Below are 24,865 nucleotides of genomic sequence, written 5' to 3'. Positions count from 1 at the left end.
CACCTATGGGATTTCTGTGAGAGTCACAAATCCTCCAATCCACTGCAATCTCTGGGTTTTTACACGACGCAAATCCAGCCTTTTAAACAGCAAAACTTTCCCCTTAGGGCAGCGGGAGGACTTGGATACCCTGCGTTCAATAATTAGAATAAATAATGAAAGGTGTTTTCCAGATTGCTGGGTTTTGTCAACTCAGGTTGTCACACGGCTCGTGGGCATGGTGTTGAATCTTCTGCTGTAAGGAGCAGTATTTGGGAATTTCTAAAGAACAGCTCCAGTGTAAAACCTCCCAAGTCTCTGGCTGTTTGAATCCAAGGGTGTTGTTCCATCCCCTGCACAATTCAAGCCTCCTTTGGGGCTCCGATTGGAAATACCTTAACGCCTTTAACGTTGTATGAAAGAATGGGCTGTGAGGCTGAACAAGAGGAGGATCATCCCAAAGTTGCAGGGAAAACCCTCATATTTCTGAGCTGTGTAAACATGAAACGTTCACCGGGGAGAAGCAGGTCCCGGGAATCCCAAGGGGTTTGACACAGCCCGGAGCTGGTTCTGCACCTGGATCAGGGCAAATTCCTGCGATCAGGCTGGGGATGCACAGATGGACAGAGATGGATGGCTGGGTGAGAGCAGGGCACGGAAAAATGAACCCCCACACCCCGGCCTGATCCCCCAGCGTGGGCAGCAGGAAAAGGGCTGGGATTGAGCCCCTGTGCCCTGCTCAGGTGAGATCTCACCTGCAGAGCTTCCCCAGCACAGCAAGGACCTGGAGCTGCTGGAGCCGACCCAGGATGGGCAGAGGGATGGGGCAGCTCTGCTGGGAGAGCTGGGATTGTTCACCTGGAGAGGAGAAGCTTTGGGGTGACCTCGGTGATCTTGCAGGGCATGAAGGAGCCAACATGGAGGGAGGTGATTTATACCACGGGGAGAAAGAGGCCACGGGCGGGACGAGGCACCTGCCGGCACCTGCCCTCACCTGTTCTCACCTGTTCTTACCTGCCCTCACCTGCTCTCAGCTGCCTTCTTCTGCTCTCAGTTGTCTTCCTCTGGCCTCCCTCACCTGCCCTCACCTGCGCTCCCTGACGTCACACCACAGAACTACAGTCCCCGGCATGCCCCACGCGCACCCCTCTCCCATTGGTCTCTAATACCGGAAGCGACACTCGTGTAGGGGGTGTGGCGGAAGCCGGAAGCCGGAAGTGCGGCTGGTGCAGGTGAGTGCGGTGCTGGGGCATGGGGGATCCGGGCCGGGCCTGGGCGGACCCGGCGGGGCTGGGGGCAATGGCCCCGGTCTGGACCATCCCTTCAGCTCCGGGCAGTGCGGGGCGGGCCCTGCGAGCCGGGGGCCGCCTTGGGGCCGCAGGGGCTGGGGGAGCCGAGCCGGGGCGAGCCGAGCCGGGGGGAGCCGAGCCGGGGGGAGCCGTGTTTGGGGTCGGTCCCGGCGATCTGAGCTCCGTAGTTCCCGGCCCAGCCCCGTGTCCCTGCACGGGGCACGGAATCAGGGGAAGTTGCCCCAGCCCCGAGAGATGCGAGTTACCCTTAGGGATGTCAAGAGTGCTTTGGAGCAGTTTCAAGACTTGAAATGTGGATAAGAGGAATTAAATAATTGAGTATGTTGAAATGTATATAAATATGCAAGGGGAGGGACAGAGCAGGGCCCAGGCTGTGCCCCGGGGTCCAGCAGTGGCACCAGAGGAACGGGCAGGGACTGAGCCCAGCAATTTCCCCTGCACAGGAGGCAGAACTTCTGCCCTGGGCAGTGCCCAGCCCTGAGCAGAGACCAGAGAGGGGCTGGAGTCTCCAGAGCTGTCTGGACACAATCCTGTGCCCTGTGTTTGGGAATGCAGGAGGTGGCACCGGTGACCCACTGTGGTCCCTTCCAGCCTCACTCATCCTGGGATTTGTTTGCTGACAAGTCTTTGAAATGATGATTATTGAGTGTCACTCCTTTCTCGTTTCCACAATCCCCTCCCAGGAGTCCAGCATGGAAGAATTTCAAGATGCAAGTCCCCCTGAGGAGCTGCTGAATCACCTGAAGCTGTCAGACCAGAAGTGTCCAGAGCCTGGCCCCAGAGATGCCCAGCACCCCCAGAGCTTTGGCAGTGCCCCATGCCCAGGCCAGGATCCCACAGAGGAGTGTTTCCATGACTGTCACGACTCCTTTGAGGCCAAAGGAGCTGTGCTGGATGATGAAGGGAATGTTCAGGATGACGGGAGTAGCTCAAAGAAGCAGACAGAACTAGATGAAGAATACTTGCTAGAACTAGAGAAAGATTTGCCAGAGGAGGAGAAGCAGGTAAAGCAAAGCACCAGTGCTGGGTCTGAAATGATTTGTGTGCTCTCAGTGTTTGCAGTGGGCTGGGGCTGACACAAAGGCACCTCTGAAACCCTCCTGTGTCTGGTTTTACTGTGCTAAATTCCTCCTTTTAGGTAACAAATGTTTGTGCCTTTCCTTGCTGCTCTTAATCCTCACATTCCAGGGCAGATTTTGTGTGCCCTGAGCAGTGAGTGAGGTGGCTGTGACTCAGAGATTACAGGCAACAAAACTCTCCCTGTTCCCTCCTGTTCACTGTCTGTGCATGCATTGGTTTCCCCTGAGTGCCTGCAAGGTGCTTCTCCAAAACTCAGCAGATTTCAGGATAGTTTTCCTGATTTAGGAAATCCATAGAGTTGGAATTCAATTTGAATAGATCCCTGTGAATTATTTGGGCTTTAATCAAACAAAAACACATTAAATGTGTGGGGTTGTTTGCTTTCAGTGCTGTCACATTGGGCAACGTGTCACATCTTGCAGCAGGGAAGAGAAAAATGCAATTTTTCATTTGTAGAACGAATCTTTGTGTTAATATAGGAGTTCCTTGAGGTGGAAGAGCAATAGTGGGGAAGGACAACATGGGATAGAGTCTGAAGTAGGAGTGAGACTAAAAGTAATTCTGGTCTCTGCTGGCCCTGGTGGGAATCCTTTGGCTCTCTGTGTCAGTTTGGGCAGAATGATGCTGCCAGTTGCAATTTAATTATTAAGAGTAGGGGGGTGGGAATGTCAGGAGCTGCTCTGGTGCATCCTTTGGAGGATTTTAATCCAAACCCCTGCCCAGAGCCAGGGAGATCTCTGGCACAGCCCCTCTGCCTCCCTGTGCTGCTGTTTAACTATCCTGGAAACTTTTGCTCTATGTTTAATATTTCCTTTATTGCAGAGCCCTGAGCATCTCAGGGGCCTCCCCTGGACTCCCTCTGGGAATTCAAAGTCTCCTTGTTGTTGTTGTAGGAGGGAGTTTGTTTGATTTGGGGGGGTTTTACCATTTGGCATTCTCCAAATGAATCTCTCAGGTGCTGAGCAGAGAGCAAAAATCACCTTCCTTGACCTCCTCACACACAAAAATCATTTCATTGCCCTTGGGTTTTTTCCAGTTTGAGTGGACAGTCCCTTTTTTTTCTCCTTGTGTTTATTCCTGTCCAATAAGGAGCACTGTCATCATGAGTCACACTGGGGCTGCAGCACCAGCCTGGGACTTGAGAGCTTCAGAGAAAAACCTGCTCCAAACTGAGGGGAAATTGTTCTAGAACTAAACTCTAAGAAGAGCAGCAAGGCTGGCAGTTGGCTGTGTTAATTTTCGTGCTGTTCATGGTTTGGGTGTATTTTTAGATAATCATCTCATTTTGCACATGGATCTTTGCCTGCTGTCAAATGACCAAAATAATTGGGAATGTTGAATCTTGGCACTCAGCTTTGTGGAACTCCACTGAAAGGGGCTATGGGAGTGCAAAACAACAAACTGCTTCAAAGTGGGAAGATTTGCTCAGAGAAAGGCTGGAGCAGCTGCAGCTCTCATCTTTCTGCAGGTTTATTTCCAGTGGTGTTGAGCAATTCTGCCCTTCAGAGTGGTTTGTGATTTCAGCTACCCAAACTGAGGGATTCTGTCTCTCACAGCACCACTGATCAGCAATTTTTTATATTCCATGGAGAGATTTCTGAATATTGCAGGTTTTCAAATGTAATTTTTTTTTTTTCTCTCTAGCACAATATTACTGGTATCTCATACAAGCAGAGCTGCAGAACTGGCAGCTCAGACAGTTGTCACAGGCACTGGAGTGGCCCCTTCCATGATCTCCCCCTGGATAGATCACTTCTCAATTTCTCTCCTCCTTGCATTTGCTACTGATGGCCATGAATTTAGTTTCAAAAGCAAAGCATTCTGTATATTCTGATTGTAAAAGATTCTGTTAAATGCTGCAGCTTTTAAGAAAAAGTCCTGCAGTCTCAGTCTGAAAACAGTGCTGTACATTCATTTACTCAGAGCTTTTTAAACCTTTTAAACCTCCTTTCCAATGACTCAAAAGGTTGGGTTTGTTTTTTTTTTGAGAAGGGCAACGTGTTTTTTAAATTTATTTTTATTGCAGCTGCAGCACACGAGACAGAAATACTGAGAAATGTTTTTTCTCTCAGCAATCCTTGCTGGGTTTTTGTGAGCCTGTGCTGGCACACCTCAGGGTGGTGATTCACCAAAATCAAGCTGTACTTTCAGCCCCAGGGCAGTGCTGGTTAAAGCAGACATCACACAGCAGCCTAGGGAGATGGATTGGATTTGGCTGCTTGTCTAAATAACAAAAACTCCCCAGGAGCTGATGCTGCAGCACCAACCATAAACCGTGGGCTCAGGGCACAAGGAGAGCTGGATGTGAGCCCTGCTCCAGTCACGTTTATGGAGCTTCACCCTCACAGGTTGGCTTTTTGTAACCAGAGCCCATAGTTGTGTTCAAGAGCCCCAATAAATGGGTGAGTGCAGGGATGTTCTCCAGTAATGGGCTGTAAGAAAAGCTCTCATTTATTCTGGACATGCAAAGACAGGTTGTGGTCCTGGCTCTGGGTATTTCTGTGCAGGAAACATTCACCTGTGCAGAGGCTGCTGCAGAGCTCAGAGGGAAGGAGCCACTCAGTGATTGTGTGTTTTCTCTAATTACATTTCAAGAGCCCCATACACTGAGATTTCTAATGTTAAGCAGCAGGAATTCTTCCAGGGAGACAGCAGGGATGCCCTAAGAAATCTTCTCTAGAGAAGCAAAATAAGAACTTGCATGGATATTAAAATACAAACCTGTGAGAAGTGTCCTTAAAAACAGAGCCTGGCTCCTTGGCTGGGCTTGCACCTCTGAGCTTTGGAAGGATTAAAATTCACCTTTACAGGGTTTGGTGGTTGTTCCACAAGGCTGCTGCTGCTGCCTCAGCAGAGGCACTGAGCAGCAAATTGCTTTTGATGCATTCCAAGCAGATTTTTCTGGCTGGTTGTCAGTGACAGTGATGGTTTTGACGTGGGGCTGCTCTGCAGAATTAATCTGAGGACACCCAGCAGCTGTTGCAGGGTCGTTGTTCAGCCTGCCCAGTCCTGGTCTCAGGGACCCTTTAATGAGGAGTTTATCCAGTGCAGGACTGCCAGTCCCTCAGCTCCTCCATCGTGGCAGATTCTGTCCTGTTCTGTGGCAAGGACTTCAGCACCTGGCCTGGGAAGCTCTAATTTTGGATATCAAACCCTGTGTTCTGTAGCCAATATTCCAATAATTACCAATTAATTCCAATAAATACACAATATTCCTGCTGAGCAGTTCCTTCTCTGGCCTTTCCATGTGCCCTGGACCTCCAGCTGGCTGGAATCACAATTGCTGTTCTGACAGCAGGAATTGTGTCAGCCAGACAAGAGGAGATTCTTGAGGAGTGTCTTGTGAGCATGTGGAAGAACTGATTTTAACAAATAGGATTTTTGAGTGATACCTGAGATTCTTGCTGGGCTAAACAGTAAAATTTGCCTTTTTTACCCCCTGTTCTCTGCAGGCTCTAGGATATGTTAGAGAACATTGGCTTAGTGAAGACATTTCCTTTAAGCTGCCCCCTCCTCTCCCTTCCTTTCCTCCCTGTGCCTTTGGGTTGATCCCATTGTTTTCCATAAAGGGAAGTTTCTGTATAGAATAAAACATCCTGTTCCATTTTCTGAGTTAAAGCCTGGAGAAGAACATTTGAGCAGTAAATCTCTATCTGCTGGAATCATTAATTGCAAGAGCTGGTGAGAAGAATTTGAATAAAAGCTGGAATTATAATCTCCCTGCGTGATTTATAATTCTTTGAGTTTTAAACAAACAAAACTCTGTTGCTGAGTGGCAATTTAATAGGAAGAGGGGAAAATGTCCCTTTGAGTGCTGCTGTCTGATTTGAGTCTGTGTTCAGTTGTGCATTTGTGTGGCAGAGGCTGCTCCTGTCAGATCAAGGCCTGATCTGCTGCTGGATTTCTGGGCAGCTCCAGTGTCCCTGCCCCGGGCTGGATGATGGCACTGCTGTCACTCAGGAGCAGGCACACTTAGGCTGGCCTTCACTGAGCTGGCAGCCAGGGCTGTCACCTCCTTCCCTATCTGCCAGTGCTGCTTCCACTTTGGAGATTTGGTAGGACAAAGAGTAACGTTCTTTTCCATGGAATCCCAGGGAGCAGGGACAGGCCAGGTCTATCCCTGCCATTGCCCTGGAACCCCCCCAAGTGCAGCTTTGGGTGTTTTCAAGATTTAAAAAAAGGAGATTTTGGGATGACTCCAAACCCTTGGATGCAGGACTGAGCAGTAGCTTCCCAAAACTGCAGGGGGAAGCAGACAGCTGCTAATGACTGAGAAATGGGACTGGGAGGTGAGAAATGCATTCCTGATCTCTTTAAAATTCCTATTTCCCCTCTGAACTGCAGGAGTTTGGATTCCCCTGGATCTGGTGACCTTCCCAAGGGACTGTGAGGGGCAGCTTCACTGGGATTGTCTCCAGAATTGGAGCCAGGAACAGTTCCCAGCAAAGGGAAATGAAGGGATCAGTCCAAGCTCAGGGCAGTGTCACAAACTGAGGGTGTTGTTCCTTCAGCTCCCACTGCCTGCTCAAGGATTTCACTTCCAGCACTTCCACTGCACTGCTCACTCCCCAGGGGAACAGGGGAATATGTACTGTGCTGCTTTCTCTAATAGCAGATTCATGCTTTTATTATTATAAAAAATACGTTTAATAGCCAAATAAGATTTATTTCTAATTCTATAGTTACAAGTAAATTCTATACAATTCTATTTTATATCATGCTTTTTTTTTTGTAACCCTGAGGTGCAGGGGCTGTGTGTGATTTAGGTTTGTAATTTATTGTCATGAGGCCAAGTTGGCCCTTGTCATGACTTGAGATCATCTCCAGCAGCCCTGGCTTTATCAGGCAGGTTTGGGTTAAATACTGATTTTTTCCTGAGTACGGGATTGGAATTCAGTATCCAAATTTAAACGTTTCTAATCAGATCCTGTAAGAATCAGCACCAGTTAAATTCAAAAAATTATTCAAAAAACACTTAAACCACATCACAGTCAGTGCCTACCATGGAATTTGTCATCTTTGCATTACTAAAATTCACAAAAAAACCCAAACCTTCAGATTTTGCTGCCGTTGAAGAGCAGCAAACCCTGAACTGTGGAGCTGTGTCTGCCTGCAGTGCTGTGTGTGAGCAGCCCCAGGGCAGGATGGCTTTTCCTGGGCACAGCATTAGGATTCAGGCTGACCTAATTCCCTGGCAGAGAGGGAAACTCCCTGCCTGTTGTGGGCCAGCTTGGTGGGGACACTGCGGGGACATTGTGCAAATCCCTGCAGGTGTCATTTGGGATTTTTCCCTGGGGACTGATGGGGTCCCTGAGAGCTGCTGGGAATTCTCCACCCTCAGGGCAGAGCTGTCTGTTCTTTTTCAGAGAAGCTTTTCCCTGCATTTGAGCAGCTTCTCCCAAACTCCCCTGGAGCAGTCCAGCTGAAATGGAAATTCTAAGAGTTGCCTTTCCCCTGGTCTCTTAAAGGAATGTCTGGATGGAGGAATAAATAATGGATTTATTTCACACCCAGCCTGCTTTGCAGGGCAGTGCCTTTAGCATGTGAGGGGCTCATCCATTTTTCATGCTTTTACATTTGGTGGAAAGTCAGAGGAATTGGCTTTTAGGTGTTGCTTCTTGGTCAGTCATACCTGAAATCCAAATCCATTGATGTGCAGGAGGTACCCTCCAGACTTCACCTTTTTAAAAATACTTTGGACACTCAGTGTGGAAGTGAAACCCAGAAACCAGGGATGTGTTGAAAATGTTGGTCAGGCTCTCACAGCAATGCAAGTTCTGAACCATTGCTGCTTTGCAGGGAGCTGAATAAATTTGAAACTCATACACAGAGCTCTTCAAAGTGCTGCTTTGCTGTTCCTCCTTTTACTCCTTTTTAAATAAAAAGCTGAAGCTTTCTTGCTGCAAATCATTTTTATATTAGCATTTAATGCATAATGTAATATTTTGTAATAATTTGGATAAAATGAAGCAAAATCTTGATAATACAGGTGAAACTTTTCATCCAGCATCCCTCAGTTGCAGGGTTTGTGCCTCAGGATTGGTGTGAGCATGCTGTAGTTGTGTTCATCATAAAAATCCTTTCATTCTTGTGGAGCTGTAACTGAACCCTGTGCAGCAGAAAGTGCTCATGGCACTGAAAGGCCACTTCTAAATAGGTCATGAGCAATGAAGTCAGTGGGGTTTGTGTTTCAGGCAGCCCTTCCCCTCACTGAGGGTTGTCTGTGGAGATCCTTCCTGCAGGATCCTCATCTCAGGCCTGCCCTGTGCTGAGATGGAGCTGCTTTGTTCAGTGCCATGAAATGTTGGGATTATTTTCACCCTTTTTTCACCTTTCAGAATATTTAAAAATTCTTTTTTTGTGGAGTTCAGGGCAGGAATTTCTGTCTGCTTCCCTGAAAATGGTGGTGTAGCTTTAATGTAGTTCCACATTCCCTGTGCTGAACAGCAGAATTCTGCATTTCACAGAGGATTTGGGATTTCCATGCAGCCTGAAGGGTGGAATTTGGATGTTCATGTGTAGAAAGCACCAAGTGTGTCCCTTGGGGTGTTGAAGGATTTGGGGGGTTTGTCAGCCCTGCCTGAGCAAAGGAACTTCCTGATAATTGGGCATGGTTTGTGTTCCCTGTGTTTTGTGGGGTTTCTTTAAAATGTGAGCAGTAATGGGTGTTGGAAAAGCTCTTTAATAAGCAAGAGGAACAAATGTGATGGTCTGGGCATGTATCAAAGGGCTCAGGTGAGATTTTGCTGTGGAATTTTGTGTCCTGACTCAGTGTCCTTCCACTGAGGCTGGTCTGTTCCTGACGTGGTGCCAATGGTCAGGTGAATCAATTCCCAAAGCCCAAAGTAGAAGCAGGAGGAAGAACCTGGGCTTTGGAGCTGTTTGTCAGCTCCTTGGCATAGCTGGGAGCTGGTGCAGTGCTCCACACTCTGTACTATATTTAGCTGTTTCCAAGGAGATGTTCTGTGTGATATTGATAATTGCATTAATCCTTGATTCACACAATCTGCAGGAAAGGAAACTGCTCCTTTTCCTACTGTTGGCTTTTTAATTGCTCAGTGATCTGTCATTTACAGACACCTCCATTGAAGTCCTTTGTGTGCTGGGAGAAAAATCAGTGCTCCAAGGATGGTTTTTGTAGCACAGAGTGACTCCTGAGCTCTGTCATGTTCCTGCCTTTCCCTGCTTTGTTTCAGGAATGTGTGCACTGCCAGGAGGGTGAAGGGATGGTGACATCCTGGAGTTTTGTGTGTCACAGGATGAGAGCCTGAGCGTGGCCTCCCCTTGTGCCAAGATGTTCATGGTTGAAAGCACAGCTCTGCTCACATGTGCAGTTCTCACTGGACAAAGAACCAGCTCCTGGGGGTTCACTTACTTCTCCTGTGAAATCTTTCAGAGTAGAAATCTTCCTCAGCCTGGACCTTTTCCTTGTGGGTCTCTGAAAATAACTGGGATTGCTGAGGTGGAATTATTTCGAGCAAAACTTTTGAGACTTTACATTTCAAACCTATTCTGCACAGTTGACCTGCAGTGAGTGAATTAAATGGAGTTGGAAAGGAGAAGCAAACAGCCAGCTAAAAGCTGATGTGTTGGTTTAAAGCATGGAATTCTCCATGGATGCTCTCCCTGCTTCCTGGTGGCTGTGAAGTGGAGCTTTTTAATTGCCTTGCTGTTACACTCCAGTGTTTCATGGATATAAAAAGGACTCCATGTCACAGGGTCTACAAGCAGATCTTGGCAGAGTTAAAACTCTTCAGGTTATGTTTTATTCTGCTTCCCTTCCATACTTTAATTTGGAACTGCAGCTGACCTAGTTGTTCATTTCAGTGAAATATTCTGAGACATTGTCTTTTCTTTTGTAGAAAAGAAGAAAGGAGAGCACGGGGCTGAAGGAGAAAGGAAATGAGCATTTCAAGAAAGGAGGTGGGTTGGTCATCTCTGAGCACCCTGTGCATGTTAGAGAATCTCACATTAGTACTCAGCCACCGTGGTGGTGCTGCAGAAAACCCCGAGGAAGATCTCACACACTGTCCTTGTTGAATTTTATCACCTCTTTGATTTTTCATCCAGCTCTAGAGAAGAGACAGAGATATCAGACCTCCTTTAGAGTTGTTTAAATCCCAAAGATTTGAATACTAAAGCAGGATTCCCATGAAAGCTGAGTGTTATTTACATACAAAACATGGATTTTGGACTTCCTTCCAAGAGCCAGGGGTTTTTTTACTGATCAAAAAAGGCTTCCCTGGGGCTCTGAGTTGGGCTGATGGTTGTGCCTAGAATTGATGCAAGATTTGGGGCTCTGTAGCTGTCTTGTACCTTTATACATTGCTTTGAATGAGCAAACAGAAGGGGGGAAGTGGTTTTGACACCTGCCTTTGATTTAATCTGCTGGTGGGTGATTGTATTTATGTATTTAGTGATGTTCTTTGAGAGCAGCTACTGATCCTGCTGTCATATCACCAGATACAGAGAATAGTTTCCAAAGGAATCTCAGCCATGGGGTTCAGTGATTGGAAATAAATGCTTTGGTTTGGGTTTTTGCTGTTGCTCTGCAGACTATGGAGAGGCAGAAGAATCCTACACCAAAGCTCTGCAGATCTGCCCAGCCTGCTTCCAGAAGGACAGAGCTGTGCTGTTCTCAAACAGAGCTGCTGCAAAAATGAAACAGGTGAGTGTTGCTTTTATTCTGTGGAATTTATTCACTGGATTGAGCCCCCCAGGACCATGGAATCCAAGCTGTGCCCCAGCCCACAGCCCTGAGTGCCACCTCCAGGGATGGGGACATGAAGAAATGTGACTTCAATCTAACAAAACTGTTCTGTGTTCTAGGACAAGACAGAGGCTGCCCTGAGTGACTGCACCAAAGGTACTTTTTTTTCTCTGTGCTGCTCTTGTGCCAGATTTTTAAACATAAATGGTGTCATTTAGTGCCTTTACTGCAGAGCTGTAATTTTGAGCATAAGGATCTTCAAAGAATTGAACAGAAAACATCTGATTTGTATTGCTTATTTTGTAAAATGTCTGTCAAACCTTTCCTATCTGCAGTAATTTACTTTCTATTCTCTTGTACCATAAGGCTGCAGTTTGTTCTTGTTTTTAATAAGAAAATCTTTCCTGTGGAAACTGTTTCCCACACCTGTGATTTCAAACCCTTTTCCACCTGCCATCGTCCCCAAATCCTGGTTTAATCCCAGATTCCAAAGAACTCTGAGGCTTTATAGAGTTAAAAGCATGATCAAGTCCCTTTCCTGCACAGCTTTTGCTTTGTCACCAGGGCTTCTGTTCCCCTGTTCCTGCCCTGCAGAATTCTCTCTCTGCACCTTCTGGTGGAATCAGTTCAGCTGTGCTTTGCTTTATTGCTTCCACCCACTCACCCACCCTCGAGTGTTTGTTAAACTCCCTGTGACAGCTGGGGAAAAAAATCCAAATTACCAATCAGAGAACTAATCCAGTGGCTGTGTGCCAGCACTGCCTGCACAGAAATGAGAGCTGTGCTTGCTGAAAGGGCTCCTGGAGGCACCAAATCCTCCCTGGCCTCTCTCACTGGGCCTTTGGTGCTGCTGCTTTCTGAAAAACACCTTGAATTTTGCAGTGGCTCCCAGGGAATCAATGTGCTTTGAGCAGGGAGATTTCAGCTGCCAGGACCTGACACTCCCCAGGGACTGGAGCACAGCAGAGCAATTCAGGCACCTGCAGCTTGCTGACTGTGCCACTGCCTTTGTCCTTCCAGAGGAAATAAATTGCAATATTTACCTGGATAATCTGAGATTTCATTGTCCCCCAGAACCATTTTATTGGGCTGAGAATTATAAAATGGACAGACCTCTTTCTGTGATGAAAAATCTCTCATAGTCCCCGTTTCTGAGGTGAAATCTTTCATATTCTCCATTTCTGTGGTGAAATCTCTCATATTCCCCATTTCTGAGGTGAAATCTTTTGTATTCCCCATTTCTGGGGTGAAAAATAAATGAAGGAATTGTTGAGGAATTACCACGTGGAGGTTTTGCTGGGTTTAGCATTCAGTCTGAACTGCCCTGGCTGCCAAAGGAGTGAAGGGAGGAAAAGCTGAGCTTCAGTCAGGATGTTCCTCTGCAGCTCCCAAAGCTGAAATCCCTGTTTGTGCATTCCCAACACAGTCTGCACTGTTTAATATGAAATTCAGAAGAGCTCCACAAATTCTCCTGGAGTTTGTCTCCACTTGAACTGAGATAAGCGTGGCAAGGCTGATTTTCCCTGCTGTGTGTGTCTGGAGGGATATTTAACTTTAGCTGCAATCTAATAATAGCCACTTGCTAAACACACAAAAAACTGAAATATCTTGCAGGTCCTTAAACGTTTTTGTAGCATCACTTCGAATCCCTGCATGGATAGGATTGCACATTTAAAGCTTTGTGATCATAAATCACTTCCATCTGTGAGAGATTGTGGACATTAAATGAAATATGAGCATGAGACTGTCCCAGGCAGCTGTTTCTGAATTCTGACTTAGCTTTAAGCTGTGCCTCTGCTTGATCCTGACTTACATTCTGAGGACAACTTACAAATGTAATACACACTTCAGAATTCACTTGAGGGATGGAGAAATGTTTCAAGTACAAACCTGGGCTTTCCTTTTGTTTTCCAGCCGTGGAATTAGACCCTCACTATATCAGAGCTTTGTTGAGGAGAGCAGAACTGTATGAAAAAACAGAAAAATTAGATGAAGCTCTGGAAGATTATAAGGCAGTCCTAGAAAAAGACCCATCAGTTCATCAAGCCAGAGAAGCTTGCATGGTAAGCTTAAGCCTTTCAGTGAACTTTGGCCTAACTTATTTATCATTATTTTAGTTCAGCTTCACACCAGTGAACCCACAATGGATTCTGCCTCAGAAGGAAAAACAAATTCATGTGCATCACCTGCAAATTTATCTCTAAACCTTGAATATGTTGTTACAAAAATCTTTTTGAGAGGCTTAATTGTTTTAAGTCACCATTTGGGAAAATAAATTATTAGCAGTGATTCTGTCCCCCTTTTCCCCACACTGTGGTGTTGTAAGTGACAGATTAGGAACAGCTTTTATGGCATATTAGGCAAGAAACCTTGCCTGGAATGATTTCCTGGGGGACTGGATCAGTTGCACTGATGGCAGAAAATATTCTGCTTAACTGTGTGAGTGCTGTTGGTGGTGAGGGGTGATCCCATAAAACAGCTGAGCTCCCATAAAGGACCTGCTGCCTCTGGAGCTGGGCTGGGAACAGCTCCCCAGGGAATGGGCACAGCCCCAAGGCTGCCAGGGGGGTTTGGATTCTGCTCCCAGGGATGCACTGGGGGTCTGTGCAGGGCCAGGAGCTGCACTGGATGATCCTGGGGGTCTCTTCCCCCCTCCTCAGGATAATGCAGGATTCTGAGTCAGAGCCTCAGGGCTGGCTGGTTCTGTTCAGGCTGTTGGGAAGCCCTGCAATACAAACACTGTCCTTGGACCCCTGCAAAGGCAGGATTTTCTCTCAGGGACTGTGCCCTGAAAACCCCACAGGGGAGCCCTTGCCCAGCCCCAGAAGGAACAGCTCAGTTGAGGCCCAGTTCAGAGTGATCAGAGTTTATTCCTGATTTCTGTGCCTGGCCAGTGCAGAGGGTAGGGGTTCCACCCCCTCCTGCTCCCTGAGCTCCCTTGGCCAGGCACAGCCTTTGGCTGCAGAACCCTTTGGAGAAAATGCCCTCAAATTACCCTGCACTGGCATTTGGTCTGTTCTGCCTTGAGCTGGTCCCTGTCAGATTTGAAGGGAGAAGCCAACTATTGAGACTGAAGCATAAAACTCCCTTCTTGAAAACCTGGTAAGGAAATCCTGACAGCTCTAATTTTACACTTTTCAAATATTCATCCTAAATCTCTAAATTTCATAATAAAAACGCCCAAGTTTCAGCTGTTGACTCCACATACCTGGTTACATCTCTAACCTGGAGGAGGCTGAGGAGCTTTGCTCTGTTGTAAGGTAAAAGTGGCTCTGCTTTGCAGGAATATCTCAGGATCTTTTCCCCCTCACTGGCAATGCAAATGATGCCTGAAGAAAATCTGCAAATTGGCTTCATTCACAGTTAGAGCAAATCTTCCTCCTCCCTGCCCACAGGAATGATCTCACACTGCTCTAGGGAATGTCATGACCCTGTTAAATGACAGATTAAAATATGAAATGCACAATAGTTCTTTGATTCCTGATTTGGTTTGTATTTCAGGAGTGCAGAGCTGGGGTTCTGATCTCAATCCTCAGTTATTTTTGACTTTTTCAATGCCAGACTAAACAGTTTAGAATTACCATGGTTTGTGATCAAATCATCTTTATTGCTGCTTTCCCAGGAAGTTTCATTATATGGAAGCAATGGTTAGGTTTGGATTTTCACAGGTTGGGAGAAATTCAGCTTCCACATGGGTTTTGAGGGATTTTAGGGCAGATGAGGTGATTTCCCAGAAGCAGCTGTACTTTGGGATAAATATCACAGACTCCAGATAAAAATGGGTGTCCATAAGGACCTTCCTGCAGTGGGAAATGCTGAGTTTCTGGATTAGCAGTGTTCAGAGTCTGGAGCAGGAACTGCACCTCAGGGTTTGTGTCTCTGTCATTGCTGATGTCCAAAATCAGAGCATTACTGAAAGCAGGGATCTGATTCCAGTTTTTCTCTCTCTCCACAGAGATTACCACAGCAAATTGAGGAGAGGAATGAAAAATTAAAGAAAGAAATGTTGGGTGAGTAGAATGTACTTCCATAAAAACCTTCATAATCTACTAGAAAAAAATGCATGAATAGAATGTCTTGTATAAAATTTAAAGGAGGTAAATCTGAAAGGAAATATTTATTCAGTGTTAAAACTCCTGATTTCTTTGTAGTTCTCAGTTGCTTGGTTTCACCTGCAGTAAACTGAAGACAAGGAATTCTCCCAGTCAGAAAAAGTTCATGAGTTCCATTTAAAGAAAGAAAATTTAAAACCTTCTAAAATAATTTCATATTGATGTGTGTAAGAACTGGGGAAAATGATGTGAACCAACCCAACTGCTCAGCCCTTTCTCCCTGTAAATAAACCCTGAAAGGGATAAACCAGGGCTTTCACTAAACCTGTCCCTAAAGGAACTCCACCAGCTGGAATAACTGGGGATGTTTGATCTAGGGGCTGAAGAAATAAATGTATTCTTTCTGTAGCACTTCCAGCCCAGAGACCTCCAAGTGTTCATGTTTGCCTTGGTTTATTCAGCATTTCATTGCTGTTTGGTTGGAGGATGAATTGGACCTAGCCTGGGTTAGCACCAGGAGTGGAATTACAATTCCTAAGGCAGTGTTTGGCTGTTCTGCAGAAAATCAGGTTAAACAAACTCAGCCTGTTTCACACTTGATTCTTGATGTATTTGGGAAGAAGAGACTGTTCCAGCTTATGCTGATGTTTTCCTGCAATTCCTTTTCTGCAGCCTCTGATTTGCTCTGGCTTTGTTCTGCTCTGACCTAGCAGAGTGTCAGTGAGGCTTTGCAGAGCTTTGCAGGATCAGATCTGTTTCCCCCATTGTGCTGAGAGCAAGCCCCAAATAAAGCAGGTTAAGGGTGATGGGGCTATAAATAAATGACAAATGCAGAAAATCTCCAGAAGGATCAGGCCCATTGGTAGGACATGGGATGGGTTTCAGCACAAAGTAATATGAAAATAATTCCTGATCTTTGCTGAACTCTGAAGGGCCTCACTAATCACAAGGGATTTGACTGGAATAGTAAATCCAACCCTAGTTCTGCACTGCTGGCTTTTTCCTGGATGTCAGGCTAGGTGGGATCTCTTTGAACATTGTTAATACTTTAAAAGTGGCAGTTGAGATTTCAGAACGGAATTGGGCTTTTGGGAACCACTTCAGACTGATTCTGGAGCAAGAAATCCCTTCTCAGTGATGTCACACAAGGAGTTCAAACAGACTGAGAGCAGGGTAGGACAGCACAGGACCTGTGTTCATCCCCAGCCTCGTGGGGGACAGGATTGTCACAGCTCTGGTTAAATGACAGTGATGGTGGCAGGGGGTTGAGCTCAGCACTGCCTGAGCTCACTGCTGCCACACAAGCTGAGGGGTTTCTATCAAACATTCTCTTGAGATGAAGTCAGGAATGTGGGCAGTTCCTTCTCCTGAGGGTTCCAAGATTCCCTGGGTGCCGTTAAGGGAAGCAGTGGTGATGCCATGGAGGAAGGAAACACTTCCCAAGGTTTGTAAAATGCTGCAGCTCTGTCTGAGGTCAGGGGAGAGCCCTGGGGGGGGCTTAGATGGGAGTTCTGGAAGGAGGAGAGAAGAGAAACTCGATGGAATGTGGTGGTTCAGAGATTCCTCTGGAATGTTTTGTTGTGCAGTGAATTTGTTTGAAGCTGTTCCCACTTTTCCACCCTTTCTGATGGCATTTCCCACTGCCAGGATGGAGCTGGCTGGTGGGGCTGGGGCTGAGTGACTGGGCTTGGGCAGTGCCAGGGGGACATTCCTGCCTTCCCACAGGGCACCTCAGGTGCCTGGGTTGTATTCCAGACTTTTGGGCTCCAGGACAGCAAATCTGAGGCATCCTGATGGTTCCAGGCTGGGCCTGCTCCAGGAGCACTGACACTGAACTGAAATTAGGAACAATGTCCCAGTTTGTGCTTTGTCTCTTTGGGATATTGAACTGATCCTCAGTCAGGGAATTGGCCTGTCCTGGTTTTGCTGAGCTTTTATTCTTTCCACTCAAACAAGCCCTGGGTTGCCCAACCACCTCCCACTGCCACGAAGCTGGAGCTGTGTCCAAACAAACCCAGATAAATGGAGTGCATCCTCCTCCTTCCCAAGTGTGTTTCCTGTTTCCCAGGGCTGCAGCTCATTTCTGTCAGAGGCTGAACCCCTTGTGCAGTGCTTGTGTGTAAATAACCCAGAGCACACATTCCTGGCTGGATTTTCCTTATGGGCCATGTGACTGCTGAGGTTGATGTCACCAGAAAAATCCTGTTCTGTGACCAAGCCGAGCCCACCGGTGCTGTGTGTCCTCAAGGATCTCCCTTTTCCAAGGCTGACATTTGTATTTCAGTTATTTCCATGTTTTGAGCAGCTCTGCTGCCACTGAAGTTTGCTCAGGATGAAGTGACCCCTGAATTCACATCAAAGAGAGCTGGACCTGGAGCAGCCTTGGGAAGGAGCTTTCCAATCCAAGTGGCTTTTCTCCTTTTTCCATCAGCATCCTCTGCCTCAGTGACTGAGGATGTGAATATTTTCTGGGGGGTTTTGTATTTCTCTCCTTAAAGCCAACAATTTCCAGTCTTCTTTAGAGACTTTTAGAATTATTGTGAAATCTAGGAGCACTCCTTTGGGGAGAGGGGAGCTTTGGAATGGTTTTAGAGCACCTCACCTGGGCTTTCCTGCCAAAATGAGATTTTCCCAGCTCCCTGAGATCAGCAAAGGTATTTATTAGGCTTTGTGCCTAAAGAATTATGGGGTTTATTTGGGAGTTTTTCTATTGACAGTTATGTTGTGTTTGCAGCTGAGCTGCTGAACTCCAACCCTGCACAAGGTGATTTTAAGTAAATTTTTTGTTAAACCAGAGCCAAATTACAGTTACAGTTCAGTCCTCATTTACCATTTAGGGAAGGGAAAAGGATTTGCCCTTGCTCTTTTAATTGCTTAAAAATGTTGGTAATACAAGAAGTTACACAAAGAGGAGACCTCATCAGGAAATTTGTCTTTTCTCCAAAAGAATTCTTTACACAAGCAAGATGGAGCTTTTCAACTTCCAAACCCCACATTAACACCAACAACTAAGCCAGAATTATTGCCAGAGAGACTGAATAGCAATTAATTTTGGCTGTTACATCTTAATGTAAATTGTGAGTAATCTTTTCCTGCATCTGCCTCTTTCAATAGGGTGTTGAATTGCAGTTTAGGTGAGTAATGAATCACAGACTTCTGAGCCCTAAATTGATTTTTACAGCTCCGTTTTCTTGTTAACCTCCGAATATTTGCTTTGCTGAAGAACCTGAATTTGCTGGAGTTGCAGGTGGAAAATAAACAGGGTGTGTTTGAAAGAAGAAGAGCAAAAAGTGTGAGAATAAGGGCAGAGGAAGGAGAGGGTGACCCTGCCTGGGGACAGGGAATGTTGGAGGCTGGGCAGCCTCTGCAGCTGAGCCCCAGCTCCACGTGGTGCCTTTTCCTTCCTCCCAGCACAGGCTCTGAGGGAGCTTTTCTTTAGGAGGGGGTTGCAGTTCACTACAAGCCTTAATTTAGGGCTGAAAGGAGAGGAGGAGACAGAGCTTCCCTACAATGCTGGGTCTGTGTGTGCCAGGACAGCAGCAGCAGCTCCGGGCTGGAGTGCCCGGAAAAGCCAAGGCTTTCTTCTGCCTCATCAACAATTCATTCAGTGTGGCTGCCCCAGAGGCTGCCTGGGGAGGGGGACAGCAGGAAGGTGAGCTGGGATGTGCTGCTGGAATTCTCATAAAGCCCCAAATCCTGCTGCTCCAGCTGCAGGCTGGATCCTGAGGCAGTCAGGGGATGTTCATGGGCTCTGGGAAAAAAAAAATCCAGCTCCCTGCAACTGGAAAAGGCCTTTCCCAGGGTCCTGCCAGGCAAACTCAGTGCAGGTGGGAGCTTTTGGAAAGCAGCCTGGAGAGCCAAACCTTGAGAGGGCTTCAACTTGTCCAAAGTTCTGCTTTTCCTTTGGGAAATCTACAATTCTGCACTGAAACCAGGAGGAAAAAGATGGGTTTTTTTAAACTAGTCTTCTTCTTCCTTTGTGTTGTCATGCCAGCAGTGAAGTTGTTACCTCTGCTTCCTGTTTCACTTTATCTATTCTCTAACTTCTATATAGGATTTTTTTTAAAGGATGTCCTTTTGTTGTCCTTTCCCTCTTACAGCTGTGGCAAGATTCATTTCCCAGTCAGGAATCACGTGTGATCCATATACTGACAGGACTTTATTAACTCTCATACCCTGTGGATATTTAACAGTGATTTTTAATTCCTAAAGAGTCTAAATATTAACAAAATGCAGAGATTTCCTCAGCATTTACCTGTGATGGATAAATCAGCAGGGCTGGATGTAGTTGGGTGTGATTCCATGGAAGTTTTCCCTCTGCTCAGCTCTCACTGTGTTCTCTTGGAATGTCATTGCAGGCAAACTGAAGGATCTGGGTAATCTGGTCCTGCGCCCCTTTGGCCTGTCAACAGAGAACTTCCAGGTCAAACAGGATTCATCAACTGGCTCCTACTCCATCAATTTTGTTCAAAACCCCAACAACAACAGATAACATGGATTCAGTGTGGCTCTGCACATCCCATGCCAGGATCCAGCAAACCAACACCCTCCACCCCCAGGGGAAAGAGGAGACTCAGCAAACTCATTTCCCAGCTTGTGAAATTATTTGAATTATTTGTGGATGTAAAGTAACTCATTCAACTTCTCATAGTGCTAACTGTGTCCAGTGTGTGATTTATTCTTTTTTTTATTTTTATTTTTTCCCTTGTGGTGTTTGGCTTTTCCAAGAGGCACTTCCTTGGTTTGGCCCACTCATTGGTGGCAGCAGCAGTTCAGGGAATTCCAAAGGCTGGAACAAAGGCTGGTGGTGTCCTGGGAATGGGGAAATCCAGCAGCAGCACTGCCCCACCCTCAGCTCTGCCCTGGAATCGTGGATCTTGTAATAAAGGCTTGGTGCTTCTGCTCTTTGGGTTGTGAGGTTCTTGCCTGGGCTGAGCCCTCCCCAGGGTGGGTTTGGAGTTAAAGGTCCCCCAAATAACACCTTGCAGGACATTCATGGGAAGCACTGGGTGTTTTGGCCCTGCTTTCAGCACTGTTGTCATTTAACTTCATGCCACCCTTCCAGCAGTTTGTTTACTGGGTATTCATTTTTCTGAGGGTAACAATGGCATTTTGTGCCTCCCTCTCTATCTGCACACCTTGTAAAGGTCCCTTCACCTGAAATGTGCTTGTGTGAGATCCATTCATGTTGCAGGGATCCACAGGAGTTGATTGCAGAAGGTCCCCACAGTAACTGGACCTTGAGGACTTGGAAATGTTTCTGGAATGAGATGATATCTGAGGTCCCTTCCAGCCCAAACCCCAGGCCATGATATAAATATAAATATATGTATATATATCTATTTATGTTTTGTTGTGGTAGTTCATTCAGGTTTTGGAGAAGGTGCCTTTTGTAACTCCTGCTTTCCTGGGTTTTTATCAGTGCTGAAGTGTTTAATTGGAGGCAGAGTCTGCAGTTGTCTCCGTGCAGATTTCAGTACATGATTTAATTAAATAATTAGCAGTGGCTGCCTTGGCTATTGGGTGTCATCTCCAATTCATTTCAGGAAGTCTCTGTGTGTCTGAAATTCAGGGGTTCCAGCCTTTCACTGGAAGGAAAAGCCTTTCCAGGCACAGCAGGTTTGGTGCTTTAATGTCATTTTTTGTCCCTGCAGCTGTGCAGGGGTTTTTTTGATTGTTAAACTCTGTCCTGCTGTATTTTTAGCTTAGTTTTAGTTTAGAGCTGGGCCTGAGGTCAGATGAGCTGTGAAACCTCTGCTGCCTGAGCTGAGCTCTGCAGGGAAGGCTCAGTGGCTTGGGATTAGTAGAAATGTTAAAAATCTTCCCTAAAACCTGGAGCAGTGCAGGACAAAGGTGTCCAGGCTGCTGTCCTGGTTCCACTCACCTGCAGCATCCCAGCACACTCCTGGCATGGACAAAACTGGAACCACTTTAGAACTACCCTGGATGCTTTAAATTTTTCAAATGGTTTAAAATTTCCTTGCTCTGTCCAGTGTCACTCACCTGTGGGTGGCTCTTGTGCCCAGTTACACCAGTGGCCTTTTCCAACTTGCTGCTTCAGGGATAGGAGTTCTGTTCCTTCCACTCTCTTTCTGCTTCACCCCTTTGAAGGCCTGGGGAGCTGCAAATATTTCTTCTCAGCTGGAGACTGGGGAATTTCTGGGAAATAGAAGCACAACAAAGCTTTTGAATTTCCTACCTGCTGTGCAAACACATCATCAAATCATTGTGCAACTCCCCTGCAGGATGCCTGATGTGCACCTGGAGTTTTCCAATGAAGGGAAGGGCAGAGGAAGCAGGACTGCAGCTGATTAGTGTTTGTAATTTAATTGGATTGTGTGAAAGTCACTGGGAATTGGGCATGCTGGTGCTGAGGACTCAAACCTCCAGGTCATCCCTCCCTCCTCAGTGCCACTCTCCAGCTGGACCAGAAACCTCTGGCAGGTGTTATCTGTCACCACAGCAAGTTCTCCAGGCAAAATTCCAGCTAATTGCCTGAAAGTCCTTTTGCATTGTCCAAATCCTGAACAAGTGCATGTATCTTGCTTTTGATTTTAAGTGTTTTTTTATGTCTAAACCAGTCCTCACAGCTGCCACCAGTAAAATAACTGGTGCCTCTTCCTGGTGCCATGGCCACAACTCAGGGAGTGCCAGGGAGTTTTGAGTCACACTTGTTGGATTTACAACCTCTAATAGGAAAAAATCTCTTTTATGAAACACAATCTTTTAAATATAAGTGCTCTTAAACCCAACAGTTCCTTGCTCAACTGTTCCAACAGTTACTCACCCTCCTGGTAAGCAGCATGTGCCTCTTTTCCAGCTGGAGTTGTCCATCCTCAGCTCTTCCCCTTTGTTCCTCCTTCCTTTGCCTGCCAAACACAAAACCTTTCAGTACCTGGCCTTTCCCCTGAGGTGTTTGCACAGAAATAAAGAGAATGTTGGTCTTGTCCATGAGCTGGGCTAAACCTCTCCCTGCCAAGAACTTTCTCCAGGATTTCCATAACACTTGTGGCTCAGACTTTCCATTTTTGACACCAGAACTGACACTGGGATTTGTCTCTGGTTTATGCAGAGGTTCTCACTCACTTCTCTGTTTGTCCCCTCAGCCACTTTGGCCTGCTGATGGACTGAGAATCACAGACTGCCAGGAAGGGACATTAAAGCTCATCCAGTTCCACTCCCTGCCATGGACAGAGACACCTTCCACAGACCAGGGACACCTTCCATAGACCAGGGACACCTTCCACAGACCAGGGACACCTTCCACAGACCAGGGACACCTTCCACACACCAGTTTGCTCCAAGCCCCATCCAACCTGCCCTCATTCCAGATCCTGCTCAGGAGTCCCAAAAGGCCTGGCCCTCAGAGGAGCTGAACACCTGCAGTTCCCTCCATCCCACCAAAGATTTGGAGCATTTAACCTCTCTTAAAAGATAAAAAAAGCAGCTCCCCTTTTCACATCTTCAGCTCTGTCTCCCAAAAACACAGCCCCAAGTGAGGCAGCCAGAGGCCACACTCCAGGGCAGGGGCAGTGGGACAGACACAGGCCCAGCACAGCCAATCCCTCCAGCCCAGCAGGATCCAAAATTCCCCCAGCTCATCCCTTGGGATATTCAGCATTTGACAAAGCACCGAGCTTTGAAGCCCCCAATCCTTCCCTCCTTGATTAGCACAAAACTTCCTGGGATCTACTTGCCCCTGATTAGCAGGGAGAGAGGAGAAGCTGCTGGTCACCAGTTCCTAGGCTTTAATTAGCTGTGTTATTCCCAAGGGATTACTGCTGCAGCCAAGAACCAATTATATCCCAGAGCCTCCTCTGCAACATGGGCAAAGATGTGCTGGGGCACATTTAATGTGCAGCATTCATACATTGCTCATTCACAAGCTTTCCCTGTTTGGATGGATCCCAACATTTTCTTGCTCAGCAGCTTCATTTTTCCCACCCTGGGCAGGGCTGGGACTGCTGGGGGGGCTCTGGGCAGCCCTTGGCACAGGAATTCTGGCACTAAGCCAGAGGCATCACTGCCTACCCTGACAAAGATTAAAGGCTCTAAATCAACTGAAAATTAAAATAAACCCCCTTTTTCCTGATTCTGCACATTCAGTGGGAATCTCCCGATTGGAAACCATCTGCAGCTGCAGCCTGGAGTCCCCAGAACTGCACATTTCTCCCCCGTTGTTTCTCAAGGAGACAATTTACAAATCCTGCACTCCCTACATGGATGCAGCACGATTAGGTTTGCCTTTCCTGGCCTGGCTGGGCCCAGTGCTCTGTTCATGGCTCCCAGCACTCCCTGCCTGGTGTCCAGGGGCTCTGGGAGCAGCTGCTGGCCAGGATTGACCCCCTGGCAGCCACAGAGCCAGGAAGGATCCAGGAGGGAGCCGTGCCTGCTCTGGGATAGGCACACACTGGTCAGTGGGTTCTGTTCCTGCCTCTTGTCAGTGAACTGCAGCTCCCCCCTCCCTGCAGACTCTCCAGGGAACAGGGATGGCAGGAACAGGGATGGCAGGAAGAAGGGGAAATGCTGTTATCTCGTCTGGGCGGTGGCTGCTGGAAGAGCTTCCTAAGTGTATTCCTGAGTGGTGCTGGCGAGTGCCCAGGAGGTCCCTGGAGAGGCAGCAGGGCCAGGGCTTTTCTAATTGCATTTGTCCCATTTCCATGAGCTCCTTTGGCTGTGACCCTCCATCCTGGGGCACTTCTCTGTCTGAGAGAAGAAGAATTGCAGTATTTGGAATTAAGGGAAAGGAGGAGGCTGGGAGCTCACAGATTTTCTGCCCATGGCTCCAGCCCTGAGCTGCCCTTGAAGCGACAGCTCTTGCTGTGCCCCAGCACATTTGTGTCCCTGCTCCCAGCTGGAATGCAGCTGAGGCCTTGGAACCTGGAGCCAGCAGCAGCTTTTCCAAGGCAGGATGCAGCTGATGGCTCCTGACAGGATCCTGCAGTGTTAATGCAGAAGGGTGTGAAGTCCAACCCCCCCAGTTCTGCTCTCACAGCTCATGCCCAGTGCTGCCTTTCCAAAGGCAACCACAGCCAAGCGAGTGAATCACAGCAGCATCATCCACATCCATCTGAGCAGTGTCAGTATTCCTGGGGTTTTATCCTTACCATGGTTCAGTATCCACCCCTGAACACTCAGGAACCCCCAGCCCCTTCCCCTGACAGCTCAGAGCTTTCAGTGTTTGGATGAACCCTCCAGCAGGAACAGCCTCACTTAATATTTAATGACCAAGACAACCACAGTCAGAAATTCCAGTCCCCAAGCTCTTAAGATGTGGAGCTCAGCTGAAAAATCTGGATTTCAAAATTAGAACTACCCCTCCTGGGCTTGAAATATTTACCCCAAATACAGAACATGCCAAAAACCTCTGCAGGGGTGTCCAGTCTGCCAAGCATGGAGCACCCATGGCTTGTGCTGCAAACCCAGCAAGGAAGGCAAAACAAAGAGCAGAGATACTCAAGGGAAAAGCAGGAGCAAAACCATAAAAGCCGGATATGGAATGAGAATAAACCCCACAGTATGGCCCAGCAAACAACAGGAGCCTTTTCCTGGCTCCCTGCTCTGCCTGTGGAACACGACAGGGAGAACAAATCCCAAAACAACCAGAGCAAGGACAAGGGAAGAGGACACAAAGCCAGGGCAGCAAGGAGGGGTTGATTCCAAGGGCTTGGTTGTGTCTGAGGGCTCAGCACGGGCACTGCTGCCCTTGGAGCAGAGATGGCCCTGCCCAAAGT

General features: G+C 47.2%; 1 protein-coding gene across 1 annotated transcript; it reads left to right on the top strand.

The window, feature by feature from the left end:
- The first annotated feature begins 1,164 nt into the window (after nt 1-1,164).
- TTC1 (tetratricopeptide repeat domain 1) lies at nt 1,165-20,036 on the top strand. Its single transcript, XM_088174103.1, has 8 exons — nt 1,165-1,211; nt 1,973-2,293; nt 10,232-10,292; nt 10,925-11,037; nt 11,199-11,235; nt 12,994-13,142; nt 15,035-15,089; nt 19,490-20,036. Exons 2-8 carry the CDS (start codon nt 1,982-1,984, stop codon nt 19,621-19,623), a joined length of 861 nt encoding a protein of 286 aa, XP_088030229.1. The 5' UTR covers nt 1,165-1,211; nt 1,973-1,981; the 3' UTR covers nt 19,624-20,036.
- The last annotated feature ends 4,829 nt before the right edge of the window (nt 20,037-24,865 follow it).

Source organism: Sturnus vulgaris, chromosome 15 (assembly GCF_052056855.1).
Source record: "Sturnus vulgaris isolate bStuVul1 chromosome 15, bStuVul1.hap1, whole genome shotgun sequence".
Lineage (NCBI taxonomy): Eukaryota > Metazoa > Chordata > Aves > Passeriformes > Sturnidae > Sturnus > Sturnus vulgaris.
This window is presented reverse-complemented; position numbering and strand designations above follow the sequence as displayed.